Source organism: Gopherus evgoodei, chromosome 1 (genome assembly GCF_007399415.2).
Source record: "Gopherus evgoodei ecotype Sinaloan lineage chromosome 1, rGopEvg1_v1.p, whole genome shotgun sequence".
Lineage (NCBI taxonomy): Eukaryota > Metazoa > Chordata > Testudines > Testudinidae > Gopherus > Gopherus evgoodei.
Window position 1 is genome coordinate 204830889 of NC_044322.1, and position 17878 is coordinate 204848766.

A 17878-nucleotide genomic window follows, 5' to 3' on the forward strand; every position below is an offset into this window, starting at 1 on the left:
CTGATTTCACTCCTGCATTCCTGAGCAATATTTTTATATAGTCCTCCCTGGTCGTTTGTCCAGTCTTTCACTTCTTGTAAGGTTCTTTTTTGTGTTTAAGATCAGTAAGGAATTCCACTGTTAAGCCAAGCTGGTCGCCTGCCATATTTACTATTCTTTCTACACATCGGGATGGTTTGTTCCTGCAACCTCAATAAGGATTCTTTAAAATACTGCCAGCACTCCTCCTTGTACCTTCAAGATTAATCTGGAGGCCAAGAGAAAATATACTGAATTAGGAACGAGAGTATGTATCTCCCAAATAGGCTTCTTTGCCCACCATCTAAACACTATGTTTTCACAACATTTCATATAAGCCATCTTTGCTGTTTCTATGACGAGCTATTTTTGCTTGTGGTGCAGTACAAAGAGTTAAAACTTAGACATGATTATCACTTCCTTTTCTCCTGCATCTTCTCAGAAAGGCACTTGAGCAAATCCCCACAAGTTTCACCATATAGTTCAAAAAACATTTGAACTGGAAGTTACTTGAAAAATAAAAAGCATTTTATTACTGAAGCCAAAAGAATCAAGCTTAGGCTCATTCTGGAAAGCAAAGTTTTAACCTTTGATATGAAAGAGTTACTAGCTATAAGTAAAAAAGGTGCATAAGGACTAGCTAGATTAATATGTGAAAATAAAAACCTATACTGCAAGTATAGGAATGAAAAGTGGTTTATTTTACACACAGATCTTCATTAAAAAGTAAGGCTGGTAGTGGAACTTTTTATTTTGATGCATAAACTTGATAAAAGTTGAATGTTACAGAAACGGTGTACAATGCTGAACAAACAAGTCACATGTATAGGGTTTTGTTTTGTTTTTTTTAAAAATCAGAACCAGTAATTAGCATAGACATTTGTGATTTCTAGTTACATTGTAAAGTGTCTTGTGTAGTCATATTCTATTGTTGGAATGACCGCTTGTACAAATTTCAAGAAAATAAGAAGGTACCTGAATCTCTAGTTAAGGTAAACATGGAGTAAAAGAGTAATTAAACACTTACTTTATATCCAAGAAAACTAGGTGAAATCATGCCTTTTGTAAGTGGCCTAAATCTTATTAGTATTTCATTAGATAGGAAAAGTACAGCTTAGTCTAAAGGGGGCAAGAAAACAATTCACTAATACAGTGAAGAATGGCACTTCAAAACTTATGATTTGAATGATTAGGTATTATTTCAAGTTTAATAAATTCACTTATTTAAAAAAAAAACACTTTACCCTGCTAACACTAAGCCAGTTTTGCATGAAATACTGTGTGTGTACATTGAATTGCTTTCTACGATTTACCTTCCAGTTTAACTTGCTTTAGACATGTTACACCAGATAATCTGTCACATCCACAGGTAGCTGATATGAAGCAGATTCTACAGTTTGTGTCCATCTAAAACTGTAGCAGAATGAGACAGCCACGTGAAGGGTTAAAACCCCACACCATTAGCTTAGTTATCAGCTTACACTAGCTGTAATTTATACTGGTACACCTTTCTTGTTTATTCAAGGCCAGACTAGCTGGTATGAAAGCTGCTGTTGGTGGTTCAGAGCTTTCAGCAGCACCACAGCCCCCCTTCCCTTCTTGTTTTAGGGCAGGAAAGCCAAATGAAGGATTCATTTAATGGGACACTGGTATCTTGAAAGTGACATTTCTGTCTGAAAGTGTTGAACTAATATACTAATTGTGTAATTATTGTACCTACTGTTATTACAAGTATCATTTAAGATCCCTCATCTCAGAGATCAAAGAAAGTACTATTTGTACAAATGCAACTGACCAAAAGAAGAGTGAAAGCGACTAGCTCTAATGTGAATTATTTTCACTGTTCTGTTGGGTCAATTGCATTTGTTTTAGAACTAGCATGAGATCACTAATGAACTTTGCTAGGGGATCTCAGTCAGAACATGCATGCTACTTCCCAGTTCCTGCACATAAGAAAAAATGGCAACTTGGTGTGCCTTGGATGTTATTGCTAATCTAAAAGTGACTTCTATAGCGGTAAGACTCACAAATAACCTGCAAAATAAAGTTTTAGGAATGGGCAGAGGATGGATTAGACCTTTATTAGATCACGTACTCTTCAGAGGTCTCCTGACATTCCATGGAAAGGATACATATGAACTCCAAGTTCTCCCCCGCCGTCTGCAACTGTTTCAATTATTTTCTTCATCACTTCTGCATGTCTGAAAGTAGATTAGGACTCTTAGAGATATCATGCCAAGACAATTAAATCTTCCGTAACTCAATAAAATTAGATTATTTATGCAGATTAATAGCCTTAAGTATGACTGGATGGCTATGGAAAGTGGCATTTGGATAGGAAATTTTTTTAACCTTTAGCTTACTGGCATCAAACAAACTCCAAACCATGATGAAGTTATTACCAACCAACAGCTGTTTGGTTAGGCTTCTGAAAGAATAGGGCATACTTAGTCCACATCAGAAAACACCCTGAAAAATGTTATCTTTGTCGGTAAGTTTCATGCTTCACCTTGGACACTGTTGCACTGTGTCAGAGAGGAAGTACAATTTATTCCAATGCTGTCTCAACAATGGAATTAACTCACCTGGGGTAGGTTGCTTCCATCACTAAAACATTGTTTTAAAAAGTTTTGGTGCTGGGCAAGCAGATCAATGCATGAGAGTTTTCACAGACCAGTTTTAAACCATAAGATGCCCTCCATACTGTTAAGTCTCATACTTTATGGTTTAGTATTAGTGGCAATTGTCAAGCTAGTTATGGCTGAGATTCTTATTCCAGATCATGCACAAGACCTGAAAATCAAATCATACTAACAGAATACACTTCAAAGTTACAAGTTTAAAACTCAGATCTTGCTTTTACTTACCTGCCATATCAGAGTTAGAAAGTTCCAGTTTTTTGCAATAGTTGTGTCAACACCTTAAACTGCAGTAAGATTATCTTATTTTATTTTAGGGGGTTTAAGTTACATTTAACCCTTCCACAAATGGCAGTTTAAATTCACTGTCCCATTAATCAAGTCATTTTACTAGCTGTTAGCATAAATCTGACCATGGAGCACTGTGGCCAGAGTGAGATTAAGATCAGGTTCACTAATTATTTATATCTGTATTTTCAGCTAGCATCTTTCATACATGGTGCTTTTCAAAACTATGAAGAAAGCACTTCATCCACCACTGAAACGGGCTGCAGAGAGATAGGAGCAATTAGAATATGTTTAGGGCCCTTCGTTTTCAGTTTTTATTTTATTTAATTTTTCCCAGGAATTTATCAGCATTTATTACAACAACAAAAACATGTGGAAAAAAAAATCGATGAAAAACAATTTTTCTGGGTAAATATTGGGTTTATTTTGGTGGACAGAAGGAAAGGGGAAAAATATTCAGTAGATTAATGCTTCAATGAATGGAATTTAAATATGGTTTGCTGCAGAACTAAAAACAATGCCATCTCTGAGTTTAAGGAAACACTCTCTCTAATCCCAATAAAACTTTTCATTTGAATAAAACAGTTTACTGTTTTAGACTTAGAACTACTAGTCTGTAAATGTTTACATTTACTAATTGGGCCATGCTGTTTGCAGTGCATATACTCAATTTCATCTTTTCTCCTGTTTTTTGGTTGTTTTTTTGTAAATACTTTCAAATACTTCGTGTTCTGAAACTTATTCCAACACATTTTTGTTTTCTTTGCATTTTAGTGTCTCAGATCTTGAAAACGTTATCTGCTAACAGCTTGAAATGTGAACATGGTGGGCATGAGTGTCATCAGTATGTTCAGATGTGTACACACTTCAGAGCTTGTGGGTGCGCTTGTTTACTGTGTGCATCTTCTAGACTAATACATGGCCTTACTTCAACAGACAGCTTTGCATATACACAAACTAATGAATTATCATAATACATATATCTCATGCAATGTACTGGACTTTCCTAATAAAACAAGTTATTTTTTATATATTTGAATGACAAAGGTAGGGCAAAAATCAGAAAAACACAAAATGCTTTTTGTAAAACCTGGGATATTTTCAAATCAGTTTCAATTGAAAATGAAGGGGATTAAATATGTTGCACCATCGTAAGGGAGGAGAAAGTGAGTATTTCCACTTAATGACACTGGGGCAAAACTCTACTCTTTAAGAATAGCTATGGGATCTTTAATATGTCCACACAGACCACAAACCCAGTTAAAGATTTTATCAAAGCTCTACGTAGTTCACTTTGAATTTATTTGCCCCAGAGAAAGGAAGGGCTTGATCATCCCTGCCTGGATCCAAACTTGTGCTCCCAGATCTGATGCTCAAAATACTAAGAAATATTTTGGCCAGTGGCAATTCTACATTTTACATACACTGTCTGCCATGCAAACCAAGTTATGTAATTTGATGGTCAGTAACTGTTCTTTGCTTGTGTAAACTATCACCACTGTTTTTCTTTTATCTCAAATATGGGCCCAGATGTACTCACTTATTGGCATTCTAAACACTGGAAATGTTTCTCTTTTAAAGTGTTTGGCACTTTAAGCTGGCATGTTTTGACACATATCTGGAGAAACTATTTCAGTAGCTGCATATAGATCTGCTCCTGCCAACGCATCAGAACTTTTCACAACCAGGTACAGTCTCAAAGTAAAGATGGCTGTCTAACACATTTCCAATATAACATTTGTAGATATGGCAGGGCAGGGAGCAGCAGTGAGAAGGGATACAGAGTGGGAAGTAGAGAGGACTGAGCAGACAATATTTCTCATGCAGGATGGCAGGGGAGAGAAGGAGGCAGCAAAAACGACAAAGGTTGTGCTTCACATGAAGATTGCTTTAGCTATGCTTTTATTTTAGGCTTTTGTAGTCAAACCTTAATTTGTGAAAAAATCTTCAGATTATGAAGACGAACCAAGGGAAGACTGCAAAGAAATTAACAGGATTTTTTTTGTAAAAATGGTCATCTCAAACTGATCGCTATTTAGGGGAAGCTTACAGAATTTAACGAAAGGGCTCAGATAGCATCATATAAATGCTTAAGTAGATGGCTATTAATTTGCATTCAGTTACAACTCTGTCAGCTCAAAATCTAGCCATTTTGCTCATGTGAATCTGAGAATGCAAATAAGTGGTTACCATGTTATTAAAACAGATATTGTGAAGTGGAATGAGTCAGAGAGAAGAAGTGGTGTTGGGCAATATCAGAGGACCATCTCTCTCACAAGTTATACTACTTGTCCTTACATGCACTTGCTGGGAAATCATAGTCCATTAACATTTTATTAGTCGCTCTGCAATACTACTGTAGAGTGCATTGACAAAAATTTACACAGCAGGTGCTTTAAATATTTATATTTCAGGAGCAGTCAAGCTTTTAGCCTCTCTGAATTCTCTCATGTCAGTTCAGCCATGCTAAGGCTGTTTCATCCTAGTTCAGAAAGTAAAGGAGTTCATTCCATTGCCATTGAATACTTCATCTCAAGACAACAGAACAATGGTGCAGCTTGGTGGAAGAGTTATTACAATAGCACTGCAATTTTTCATTATACAATCTACCCATAAAATGCTGCCCTTGTGTTCCTTAGAATGCAAGACCTGACAGATTTAAATAATTAGCAGTCCCATAGGAGCCAGCATATTAGTGTCACTCTTTCATCCCTACAGTTTTATAAAAATATGCACAAGCACTTGTGAAAGCAGAACAAAGACTGGAAAGATCTGAAGTGTTAGATTTGAGCACTTCATTTTTAAAGGGAAGCAAAGATCTTATAACTTCAATATCAGCCACAAGCCTCCTCCCTTCAAAGTAGAGAAAGAAGAGAGAGTAGTCCTGCAGTCTGTACTAGACTAAGCCAGAAATTCTAGGCTCAACAGTCCCTCACAATTTTAAAGCGAAACATGTACAAAAAGTAATCCTGGGAAATGCTTTTGAGTGTATGATGAAGGATGGCTACCTGGACTCTCAGGAGTTTTGAAGAAAAGATGGGAAATTGTATCTTTGCTAGACATTATCCTGTATCAAACCACACTTTCTGGTTTTCAATGAGAATGAAAAGGAATGTGAGGCAGCCATGTGAAAACAGCAATCTGAAGAACTGCAACCTAAAAGGGTCTTGAAGGCCTTGTTTAATTTAGAGTTTAATCCTTTTGTAATTAGAGTTAAATGTTTGCCAGTTAACTTGAGCTAGCTAGATACTCCACCAATGTTTATTTCACTACAAACATTTGATCCACCCTGTGTCATAGAACAAATGTTTGCAAATGATGATCTACACATGTCAACCATATTAGTTGGCTTAAATTAACTAGCAATCAATTAACTAGTTACACTAGGACTAAGAACTTTCATCCAGGTAAGGTCAAACATTGCTACTCCTATCAAAGAAGATTTGGTGACAGTCATGCATTGGGCTCTTTCAGTCCCACAGCCTTCAACAAATGGAACAGCCATCAAAATAAGCTTCCTAACACAAAGGCCTCAGTAAACTCTCACTGAGAATTTGTTCTCCCAATTCCAAGGACCCTCTTCCTACCAGTGTAGGAGACCAAATGAACTCCCAGGAAAGTCTTTCAGACTTCCATGCACCTTGAACATATTGTATTAAGTGACTAACTTAAGCACTCAAGTTTGAAAATGCTAGCCTGGTGGCTTAGTTACACTTTGTGAATTGTGTAACTCATGTTCATTAAAAAAAAAAAAAGTTATGTCAAAAGAAAAAAGGTTTTCCAGAATGGAATGAAACAGGACAGTCTGGTCCAACAAAAGTGATTTGTCTCTTGGGCTTTCACCATGACAAACGTCAACAGGATAGCAAGTTTTAATAATGAACTAGGGAAAATTCAAAGATCCTCCATAATAAAAGTGTGTCAGTGTGGAACATGTTTATGAAGATGACTTCTGTAGCTGCTCAAACACAGTGAAGTGAACGAGAACTAGTAGCAAAACCAGCATTAACTTTAACTGCAGCTTCCTGGACCTCCAAACTGACCAACACCAAGCCATCTTGGAAAGCACTGAAGTTGGACACACTAGATGGTCTCCCTCCTCTACTCCCACAACACTCATTATAATACAGAGTGAAATTGCACCATGGACACTGAAGGACATAGGAGCGAATCCTTCAGCTGACAGTATATCACCACTTTTTTTTGGGTTAATTCTTTAAATCACCAAAAAATGCAGTTTTAGGTCAAAAAACTATTTGTGAAATCAACTCAAGTTCATATAAAAGTTTTGAGCAAACAAATATCAAAATGTTTCGGAAAAGTCAAAGTCACATTTCATTTTGACCTGATTCAAGGGTTTTTTATTTTGATTTTGGGCACTGACAGTAGGTCTAGAATTACAAAATGGGAGAGGGGGAAGATAGGAGGAGGGGCAGGGATGGTGATGCCCCCACTCCTTAAAACTCACTGGGATGCAGACTACCCAGGTTCAATTTGCAGAGAAGGAATTTGAACTTGGGTCTCCCACATTGTAGGAGAGGGTCCTAGCCCCTGGGGCAAGGGACTCTCTCAATTTCTCCTCTTGAAACTGTTTTACTTACAAATAGTGGATAAATAATTATTGGAGCAGAGCCTTGAACTTAGTCTCCCACATCCTACATGCACGCCCTAATGAACCCATAGGCTACAGAGTCTCTTTCCCTGACTCAGTCAGTCACTTTTCATTGCCCAATTCCTACATCTACAAACTTGTGGATCAGCATTTATTATTGACAAATTGACTAAATGGCTACCAATTGACTACTTCTAACAGGCTTTCACCCATCAAGCAATTGCCAAAACACAACTTGTGTGACACTGTTGATTGAACTGAACGTTTTAAGTAATGATTCAGCAAGTGGTTAGCGTGCGGCTTGCCATCGTATCTCTTTTTCAGTTCCTCTTTTGATACACATGCTACAAAAGAAAAACTGCTGAGTGAGCAGGCTGCCAGAGTGTTGTGAGCCAACAGGTACTTTCCTAGTTGTCGTCAAGCATAGCCCTACGTACATCACATTGCACAATCTATGGGGTGGGCAAGGCTGTGACAGAGATGAGAGGAAAGACTGGAACTTATTTGTTAAGCAAAGATTAAAGCAGCACCCCTAGCTACCGTTTCTACCTGAAATATCTAGAAGCAGCTTGGAATCCAACAGGCTCTTTTAACTTCAAAAGTTAAGTGACTAGAGTGGGCAATTCCCACTCAATAGTCAGATACCTTTCACCCTCTCCCCCATGCCTCTGCCCCAAATCAAGCACTTCCACACCATCTAATTCAGGGGTAGGCAATTTATGGCATGTGTGCCAAAGGCAGCACACGAGCTGATTTTCAGTGGCACTCTCACTGCCCAGGTCCTGGCCACTGGTCCGGGGAACTCTGCATTTTAATTTAATTTTAAATGAAGCTTCTTAAACATTTAAAAAACCTTGTTTACTCTACTCTACATACAACAGTTTAGTTATATATTATAGACTGATAGAAAGAGACCTTCTAAAAGCATTACAATGTATGACTGGCACGCAAAACCTTAAATCAGAGTGAATAAATGAAGACTCGGCACACCACTTCTGAAAGGTTGCCAACCTCTGATCTAATTCATAGACCTTAAGGTCAGAATGGACCATCATGATCATCTATTCTGACCATGTCCACATTGCAGGCCACAGAACCTCATCCACCCCTAATCTCTGGCTGAGTTACTGAAATCCTCAAATCATGGTTTAAAGACTTCAAGTTACAGAGAATCCACCATTTACAATTCAGCTTGATTTTCTGATGGTTCTGAAGCCCAATCCAGCTGCCTGTCTCCCCTAGGTGTCTCTCTCACACACAGGCACATGCCAGATGAGATGGTAGAGAACTGCATATTAAACAAGCAACAACTGCCCAGATCTCACTCTCTGGCTCTTTGAGAGAACAGCTATTTAATTAAAACCTGTATATGCCTCCCAGAGTCTGTAGTTGCATTAGCACTATCAAAGGCAGCTGGCCAATTTACTAGTATCAGCAATAGTTAAATGCTCCATGTCCACAGCCAGAACATATACTAACAAGACCTGTGGTAGCTGTACCACACACTGGCCTGAAGCCAGACTGACAGGACTCAAGGAAGATCAAAATGCTGGTTAATATTGGAGTGGTCTCAGTATAGTCTCCGCTTTCCCTCTCCAACCCACCATCCCTCCAAACAGGAAGAGCAGCAATTGGAGAGACTATCAGCACGAAAAAACTGCTTCTTAAGCACAGGCCTAAGTTCCTTGACAAGAGTGCTGACACTTTGCTCTGCTGGGGAAGGGTGTGGATGGTGAAAGGTGTGTGACAGTATCTACTGATAGTATTCCCCCTGAGAGATTATCCCAATCTCCCCCATCCACCATCTCTAGAACCTTGCTGAGTGAGAGAAATTCAGCTGAAGAAGTTATGTTGTTTGCCAGCAAACTCATGCTGGTAGGTGCAGGATGCCCAAACACCTCTCAGCAAGAAATTCAACTGAGCAGACATGCTAGATTCAATACACCGGGGTGGTCAAACCTGTGGCTCCGCAGCCACATGCTGCTAGTCAGAAGTGGCTCCTTGTATTAATCGACTCTGGGGCTGGAGCTACAGGCGTCAGCTTTCCAGTATGCCAGGGGTGTTTACTGCTCAACCCCTGGCTCTGCCACAGGCCCTGCACCCACTCCACCCTTTCCCACCCCTTACCCGGAGCCTGTAGTGCTCTCGCTTCCCTCCCCGCAAGCCTCCTGCATGCCACAAAACAGCTGATTGGGAGGTGTGAGGAGGAGGTGCTGATCAGCGGGGCTGCTGGTGGGTGGGAGGTGCCGGGAACAGGGTGGGAGAGCTGATAGGGGCTGCTGACGTATTACTGTGGCTCTTTGGCAATGTATATTGATAAAATTCTGGCTCCTTCTCAGGTTCATGTTGGCCACCCTTGCAATACACTATCCATGCCCCAGATGGAACTGCTGGTTGGGACTTCAAGTGATACAATGGAAGAGAGGACAACTTTTCATTGCTCTCATAGGAACAGCATAAGACATGACTTTTTTAAATGCAACCACCTCCATGATTTCTCCCCAATACTCTGTTCACCTCCTTTCACATTTAAGGCACGTCTACAATTAATGCTACAGCTGTGCCACTGCAGTTATGCTGCCATAGCACTTCAGTGTAGACACTACCTGGGCTGATGGGAGGGAGTTGAGAGGTGGTAGCTAGGTCAATGGAAGAATTTTTCCATCAACCTAGAGCATGAGCCCTCCTTCTGTCAGTGGTGCGCATCTCCACTGGGAGTGCTTCCACCAACTGATGGGGACAGTGTGGGGGGCAGTTGCCTAGGTTTCTCAGGCTTCTTACCTTCCTGAGCAGGGAGCCTCCAGGCAGCTGCAAAGCTAGGAGTGGGGATCTGGGGGCAGCCAGGCTGTCTTATCAATTTCACTGCTCCAGCATGGAAATTGACAAGACAACCAACAGCTGAAGTAAGTAACACTGTGTCACCCTAACTACAAAGACAAATGCTATGCCTCTGGTGGGGGTGGAGTTATCATATCGGTGTAGTACAGCATTTAGGGCAGTCTACACTATAGGGTAAGTCGACCTAAGTTACGCAACTCTAGCTACGTGAACAACATAGCTGAGTCGAGGTAGCTTAGGTCGACATATTGTCATGTCTACACTGCACTGGGTCGACAGGACTTTTCTTGTTTCCGATTCCTGTGGAGTATCGAGTCGACGGGAGAGCGATCTGCTGTCGATTTAGTGGGTCTTCACTAGACCTGGTAAATTGACCCCGGTGGATCAATCGCCACAGCGCTGATCCCTGGTAAGTGCAGACACTCTCTTACATCAGCAGGACAAAACTGTATCATGTACAGACAAAATTAGGTCAATGTAAAGCAACTTACGTCGACCTAACTGTGTCGTGTAGACCAGTTCCTACTGCTATCTATACGTGGACTTAGTTAAACCAACCTAATTTTTTTATTGTAAACTAGGCCTTACTCTACTGCAGTCATCTGAGTACCAAGATGACCCGCAAAGTTGCATACAAGGAGAAGTCAGTTTAGCAGCCACTTGACTGTCAATTGTTAGAGCATCCTACTACAATATCAGTACAGTGGACTGCTGCGTGTATAATACCCATTTAGTGTGACCTCTGTAGGGGAAGGTTAGTTAATGTCAGAGGGCAGCCCAACAACACAGGGCCTGTGGACCCAATAGGAGTAAAGGTAACGTTACACCTTGAGGTGTGTAATCCTCACCCTAATCACTACCATAGTGTGGGACCATGTGTGAGAAGACAGAAGCGCCGTGGGATGGACTCCCTTTGTTAACCTAAGTGTCCACATGGATCACTTTTTCTGTTTGACTTCAGTGCTCATGACCCTCTCGGCAACTCCAACACCAGGCTGGACAAAAACTCAAACTGTACATCTAAGAACAGTAGCTGTATCTATTTTAAATCAATTCTGGATCTTGCATATATGGTTGCTGCACTCCAATTTAATCTTGGAATGAGACTCCTATATTTAGAGTCAGACGCAAACAAGGACACACACAGGTTGGTAAGCATCAATAATTTCTCATCTACAACAGGGTGAAGAAGCGACACTGACTTCATGGCTACGCCAGTTTTTACCATTTCATGATGGCTCCTGCAAGGTGAAAGTGTTTATTTTCTACAGAGAAGTTATTCCAATTTCAGACAAGCAGGACTATTTATTGACCAATGTAATGAGCAGAGCAGTATGAACTTTCCCCTGTGCTACTTTATCAATAGACTATCTTGACTTGCATCACTTCCACTGTTATACTTCTGAGCTTCTCTTGAGGCTGTTAGATATGAATACTAAAGCCATTCATTAGTGGCTAGGCTGAAACCACAGAAAGTGACCAAGCGTAAGATTTGAACTTGAGACTCCAGAAGCAAAAAGGCCAGCATGGTATCCCATTGTGTAACCAAAACAATCCTAATGTCTCTGATGTTTGCGGTGCTGTCTAATGGCAATAGCATTAACGGCACTGTCTGAAAGGACCAACAGGCTGCAGATCCTGTGGCTGCACAGAGGCAGAGATAGTGCTCCTCAACCACACACACTCACCCCCAAAGCAGAGCTATGCTCAGTCTCCAACTAACGCTTGTTTGCTACCAGGTCACGTCAAGAATTTTGATCTGTTCAGTGCAACGAAAGCCACCTCTAATTAGAGAGACATGAGGCAAGAACCATAGGAAGTGGTAGTGATGAGCCAGCATAACAGCTACAGAAGCAATTTAAGCAGGTACTGCTTTACTCAGTGGCAAAGGGGTAAAAGTCAGTCCTGTCAATGCCAACCCTCCCCTCCCTGTATCCCCTAGTTGCAAAACTGCAGAGGAGACACCCCACCCCTGGGGGTGGGGTGGGGGACTAGGGCTCCTGCAGTGTTGCTCCTCACCTCACTCATGTAGGTCTGGGGACATACTGCAAGGAGGAGCCAGTCAGAGACTGAAGCTGGTGGAGCAGATGCAGAAGCATTGGCTGTTTGTTCCAACTGCCTCCCTCCCAGGTCTAGCATACACCAGTAGTTTTCAAACTGTGGGTCGGACCCAGTACTGGGTCACGGCAGCTCTGGTCAGCACCGCCGACCAGGCTGTTAAAAGTCCTATCAGCAGTGCTTCCCAGATAAGGCAGGCTAGTCCCTACCTGTTCTGACACCTCGCTGCGTCTCAGAAGCAGGTCTGGTTCCTAGGTGGGGGGGCCATGGGGGTCTGCATGCTGCCCTGCCCCAAGCACTGGCTCTGCACTCCCAGCTAATGGGAACTGGGGGTAGGGGGATAGGAGGGTGGTACCTGCAAGCAAGAGCCACGTGGAGCCACTTGTGTGCCTCCGCCTAGGAGCCAGATCTGCTGCTGGCCGCTTCCAGGACACAGTGTGGTCCACAGTGCCAGGACAGACAGGAAGCCTGCCTTAGCACCCCTGCTGCACACTGACTGGGAGTTGCCTGAGTTAAGCCCGCGCCCCAATCCTCTGCTCCAGCCATGAGCCCCCTCCCACATGCTGAACTCCTCATTCCTTGCTCCACCCCACAGACCTCACCCCCAAACCCCAACCCTCTGCCCCAGCCCTGAATCCCTCCCACACACCAAACCCCTCATCCCCAACTACATTGGGTTGTGGGCATCAACAATTTTCTTCAAGTGGGTCGCCAGAAAAAAAGTTTGAAAACCACTGGTCCACAAACTTAGAAGCCACCTCACGTCTACCTAATAATGTATGCGTGTACCCTGCCAGGTCCCTTCCACCAACCTGTCTCTTACGTCAACTTAATTACTCCACCTGTGCGAGACATGTCACACTTAATTCGAGGCTGATGGGTCAACAGAGGCAGCGTAGACGCAGTGCTGTATAAGTCAACTCAATTGGCTTTCAGGAGGTGTCCCACAATGCTCTGCTGTGACCACTCTGGTCATCTTTTTCAACGCCGCTGCACAGCAGCCAAGTATACAGGAAACATTTCCTGTTTGATCAACATGGAGAGCTCGCCATCCCAGCGGATCATGGCGACTTAACGCCCAAAATAGGCTACAGTGTGGAGTACACAGGATGTGGTCAATCTTAATGACCTGTGGGAAGATGAGTCTGTGCAGGCACAGCTCTGATCCAGCCATAGAAATGTAGACCTCTATGAAAAGACTATGCGAGAAATGGGGGAGAAGGACTACACCAGGAACACGCAGCAGAACTTTGGCAGATGTACCAGAAGACAAGGGAGGTGAATAATCGTTTTGGTTCTGCACCTTGGACTAGCAGCTTCTACAATGAGCTATGTGCAATTCTCCGCGGCAACCCCACCACTATCCATACACACAGTGTGGGTACCTCTCAGGAGTCTGAGTCCAGGGCAGAAGTTGATTAAATGGCCCTGCACACTTAGATCACAAGAGCTCCCACGGTGGACTTACAAACTCCAAATTGATTCCCCACTGAGCGGTAGCCCTTTGGCATTGTAAGCTTCGACAGAGCAATTGCTACTCTTCTCCACTGTCAGAGCAGATCTCAGTTTAGTGTTTCAGGGCTGGGTAAAGCTCTGCAAAAAGTTCCTGGAAAGTGGTCTTCGGCATTTGAAAATTCTGCAGCCACCGCTTCTTATCCCATAACGGCATAACGATACGATCCCACCAGTCAGTGCTTGTTTTCCAAGACCAGAAATGATGCTCCATCTTGTTCAGCTGCTGCGTGACTACCTTCCTCTCCCAGATGCTTATGCTGTCCCCAACACAGCACTTCTGCAAAGACCTCTCATCCATACTGTTGCTACCCCTGAACAGAGGCTTCCTCTGGCCACTTCCATTTTGTGAGCTTCCTCCAAGGCACTTGTGATGATTTGGTTCTGGCGGGACCCAACTGAGTGCCAATTAAGGACCAATTGCTCAAACAGGGCAGTCACAGCCCAAGGCTGGGGGTTTTCCACCTCTAAGGAAAACCAAACCAGCCAGACAAAGATGACTTCGGTTTCACCCCACTGGCTAACCACAAGTCACACAAGCAATTTCCTTAGACACTCCAGTCTCCCAGTATCACCACCAGTGCCACCCGTCCTGGGGATGAATGGTTATGAAAACCAACACCCCAGTAAAAGAAAAAGGTTCTCTCGATCCCAAAGGACCAAGCCCCAGACCCAGGTCAATATATACATTAGATCTTACCCACAAATCACGCTGTTGCCAATCCTTTAGAATCTAAAGGTTTATTCATAAAGGGAAAAAGATAGAGATGAGAGCTAGAATTGGTTAAATGGAATCAATTACATACAGTAATGGCAAAGTTCTTAGTTCAGGCTTGTAGCAGTGAGGGAGTAAACTGCAGGTGCAAGTCAAGTCTCTGGAGAACATCCCCCACTGGGATGGGTCCTTAGTCCCTTGTGTAGAGCTTCAGCTTGTAGCAAAATCCCTCCAGAGGTAAGAAGCAGGATTGAAGACAAAATGGAGATGAGGCCTCCGCCTTATATAGGCTTTTCCAGGTGTAAGAACACTCCTTTGTTCCTGCTGTGGAAAGTTACAGCAAAATGGAGTTTGCAGTCACATGGGCCAGTTTCTGCACACCCTGCTGAGTCACAGGGCGTAACTGCCTTCTCTCGATGGGACAATTGTGTAGGTGATGGTCCTTAATGGGCCATCAAGCAGGCTAAACAGAGCTGACACCAACTTGTCTGGGATCTTTCCCAGTAACACAACACAAGTTTGAAATACAGACAGCATACAGCCAATATTTATAACTTCAACTACCAAAATGATACAGACATACAGACGCATAATCATAACCAGTAATCCGTAACCTGGTCTTAGATACCTTATATGGCTCCCTTTACATAAGATTTGGTGCCAATACAGAACCTTGGTTGCAAACCATGTTCTATATGGTCCCAATTTATATCAATAACGTCACAGCACTCTTACTGCTGCCACAAATGGCGAATTCCCAGCTGCTTCTTTCTTGCCAAAGCAGGCTTCTGCAGAAACCTCCAATTAGCTTCACGCCTCTTCTTCCCTTTTGCAGTTTCATGCCTCTTTTTCCCTTCTCTTTACACTTCCTAGTCAGCCCTATCTGTTCTGCCTCCCAGCCAGCTTGCCATGTACCTCTGCTTCTCCTACTCCACATCCATGTGTCCTAATCCGAGAGTTATATGTATCTTTAGTTGCAATAATGGGGGGCTCAACCAAGTAGATCCACGGGGGAGGGGGGTGGCATGCAGGATGTGCTTGCACCAAATCTACAAAGAGTCAATTCAGAGATGAGTGATTAAACTGGACACTTTCAGGAAGTCACTTGAACTTGTACCTTAACTGACAACCATACAATTCAATAAAAGGCAGAACCTTAATTGAAAGCATGATCCTGCTGGGTAGATAGCTGACAACCAGTCCAAGTAGCTCAACAGCTGGTAGTTAGAAAACTGCAAGACTTAACAGCAGATAACTGTAACCCAAGAGAACCAACAACACTGGGTTCTAAGGCAGCACCATAGCATGAATACAGTCAAAAAATTAGTTTCTTTACATGTAACAGTCTAAGCCAGAGGTGGGCAAACTATGGCCCGTGGGCCACATCCAGCCTGCGGGACCCTCCTGCCTGGCCCCAGAGCTTCTGGCCCATGAGGCTAGCCCCCAACTCCTCCTCTGCTGTTCCTCCTCCCCTGCAGCCTCAGCTTGCTCACTCCGCCACCGGCGCAACGCTCTGGCTGGCGGGGCTGTGAGCTCCTGGGGCAGAGCAGCTGCAGAGCCCAGCCTGACCCAGTGCTCTGAGCTGCGCGGTGGCGACAGCGTGCTTGTTCCAACAGGGCAGCGTGGCTGTAGCACCGCCAGCCACTAGTGCTCCAGGCAGCATGGTAAGGGGGCAGGCAGTGGGGGGATTGGATAGAGGGCAGGGGAGTTCAGGGGTGGTGGTCAGGGCAGTCAGAGGGCAGGGAACAGGGAGGTTGAATGGGGGCAGGAGTATCAGAGGGGGCAGTCAGGAAGGAGAGGGGGTTGTATGAGGTGGTGGGGGGCAGTCAGGGGACAGGGAGAAGGGATGGTTGGATGGGGCAGGGGTCCTGAGGGGGGCAGTCAGAAGCAGGAGTTCTGGGGGCAGTAGGGGGACAGGGAGCGAGGGGGGAAGGGGTGGATGGGGCAGGAATCTGGGGGGGGAGAGGGCAGCAATATGTGCCAGGCCATGACCCCCTCCTTCCCTTAACTGGCCCTCCATACAATTTCTGGAAAAACAAACAAAAAAACAACATGATGCAGCCCTCAGGCCAATAAATACAAAAAACACAAAAAAAAAAAAAAGTTTGCCCACCTCTGGTCTAAGCATAGCTGTCTGCCACCTTCTGGAGTTGATGTGAAAGTGCAATTGGCTTTTTTTTTTTTTTTTTTTAAATTGGATACACAAAAACAACCTGTAGTAGCTTTCAAAATACAATAGGTTTTTGGTAAAAAAATTTAACTTCACAAAAGATCATGCTAGAGTAGAATAAAGATTTTTTGCAGCAAAAGATCAAAACAAGAATAGCTTGATTCTAGACTTTCTAGAAGAGGAGACTCATGGAGAATACAGTTTTGAGATGCTATTACAAAAGAGGCACAAAGGAAAAACCAAACCAATTCTCTTAATGCACATTTAGCACTGGGATGGCTGCTCAAACAATTGCTGACTCTTCTTACCTCTGCAAAAGGGAACAGCTGATGCAGACAGACAGCTGTGGAAGTGTCCACGAAAGGGGAATTTATGATTGTTTGATAGATCACAAAAGGATGAACAAAAGGCAATTTTCATTAGACAGAATGACCTTTCACAAACATATCCATAAGCTGGACTCAGTAAAGAAATACTGAAAGACTGAAGATACCTGCATGGATGAACTGAACACATAGGTGGTGGAGGAAGATGGGGATGATTTTCAATTGTTACTGTTTTTTTGACATGATCTTGACTAATATCTTCATACATGTAGTCTACCGTTAAAGGCTGCCGTTGCTGAAAAGAAAAGAAATGTGTAGCAAGAACAGTGTCGCACAAACAATCTTTTCCTCCTACTCAGAAAGTAGAATAGCACTAATGTAGCATTTTGCAGGTATATATGTTATTTCTGCTTACAGGACCCTAGAGTACTTTATAAACTAAACATAGCACTGAAATCAAAAGTGGCAAGCAACCATAGGGACAACAGGTGAGAAAGGGGATCTTAATGACAGGGCAAAACTCTATTCTTATGAAAAATGCTGCAGGATCCACAGGATCCATACAGAGTAGATATAATTATAGAAACGTAGAATCATAGACTTTAAGGTCAGAAGGGACTATTAAGATAATCTAGTCTGACCTCCTGCACAATGCAGGACACAGAATCTCACCCACCCACTCCTGTATCAAACCTGTGCCTG

The 17878-nt window shown here is 42.9% G+C and overlaps 1 protein-coding gene across 3 annotated transcripts in view; it reads right to left on the reverse strand.

Moving 5' to 3' along the window:
* Positions 1 to 698: 698 nt before the first annotated feature.
* The window catches only part of ATG3 (autophagy related 3), a 38642-nt gene continuing 21462 nt past the window's right edge, over positions 699 to 17878 (reverse strand). For all 3 annotated transcript variants that reach the window (XM_030583595.1, XM_030583592.1, XM_030583594.1), the window contains exons 10-12: positions 17344 to 17471; positions 2151 to 2219; positions 699 to 993 (exon numbers count right to left, since the gene is read on the reverse strand). In XM_030583595.1, the coding sequence (XP_030439455.1) occupies positions 912 to 993; positions 2151 to 2219; positions 17344 to 17471 (279 nt within the window). In that variant the 3' untranslated portion in view covers positions 699 to 911. The remainder of the gene's footprint in view (positions 994 to 2150; positions 2220 to 17343; positions 17472 to 17878) is intronic.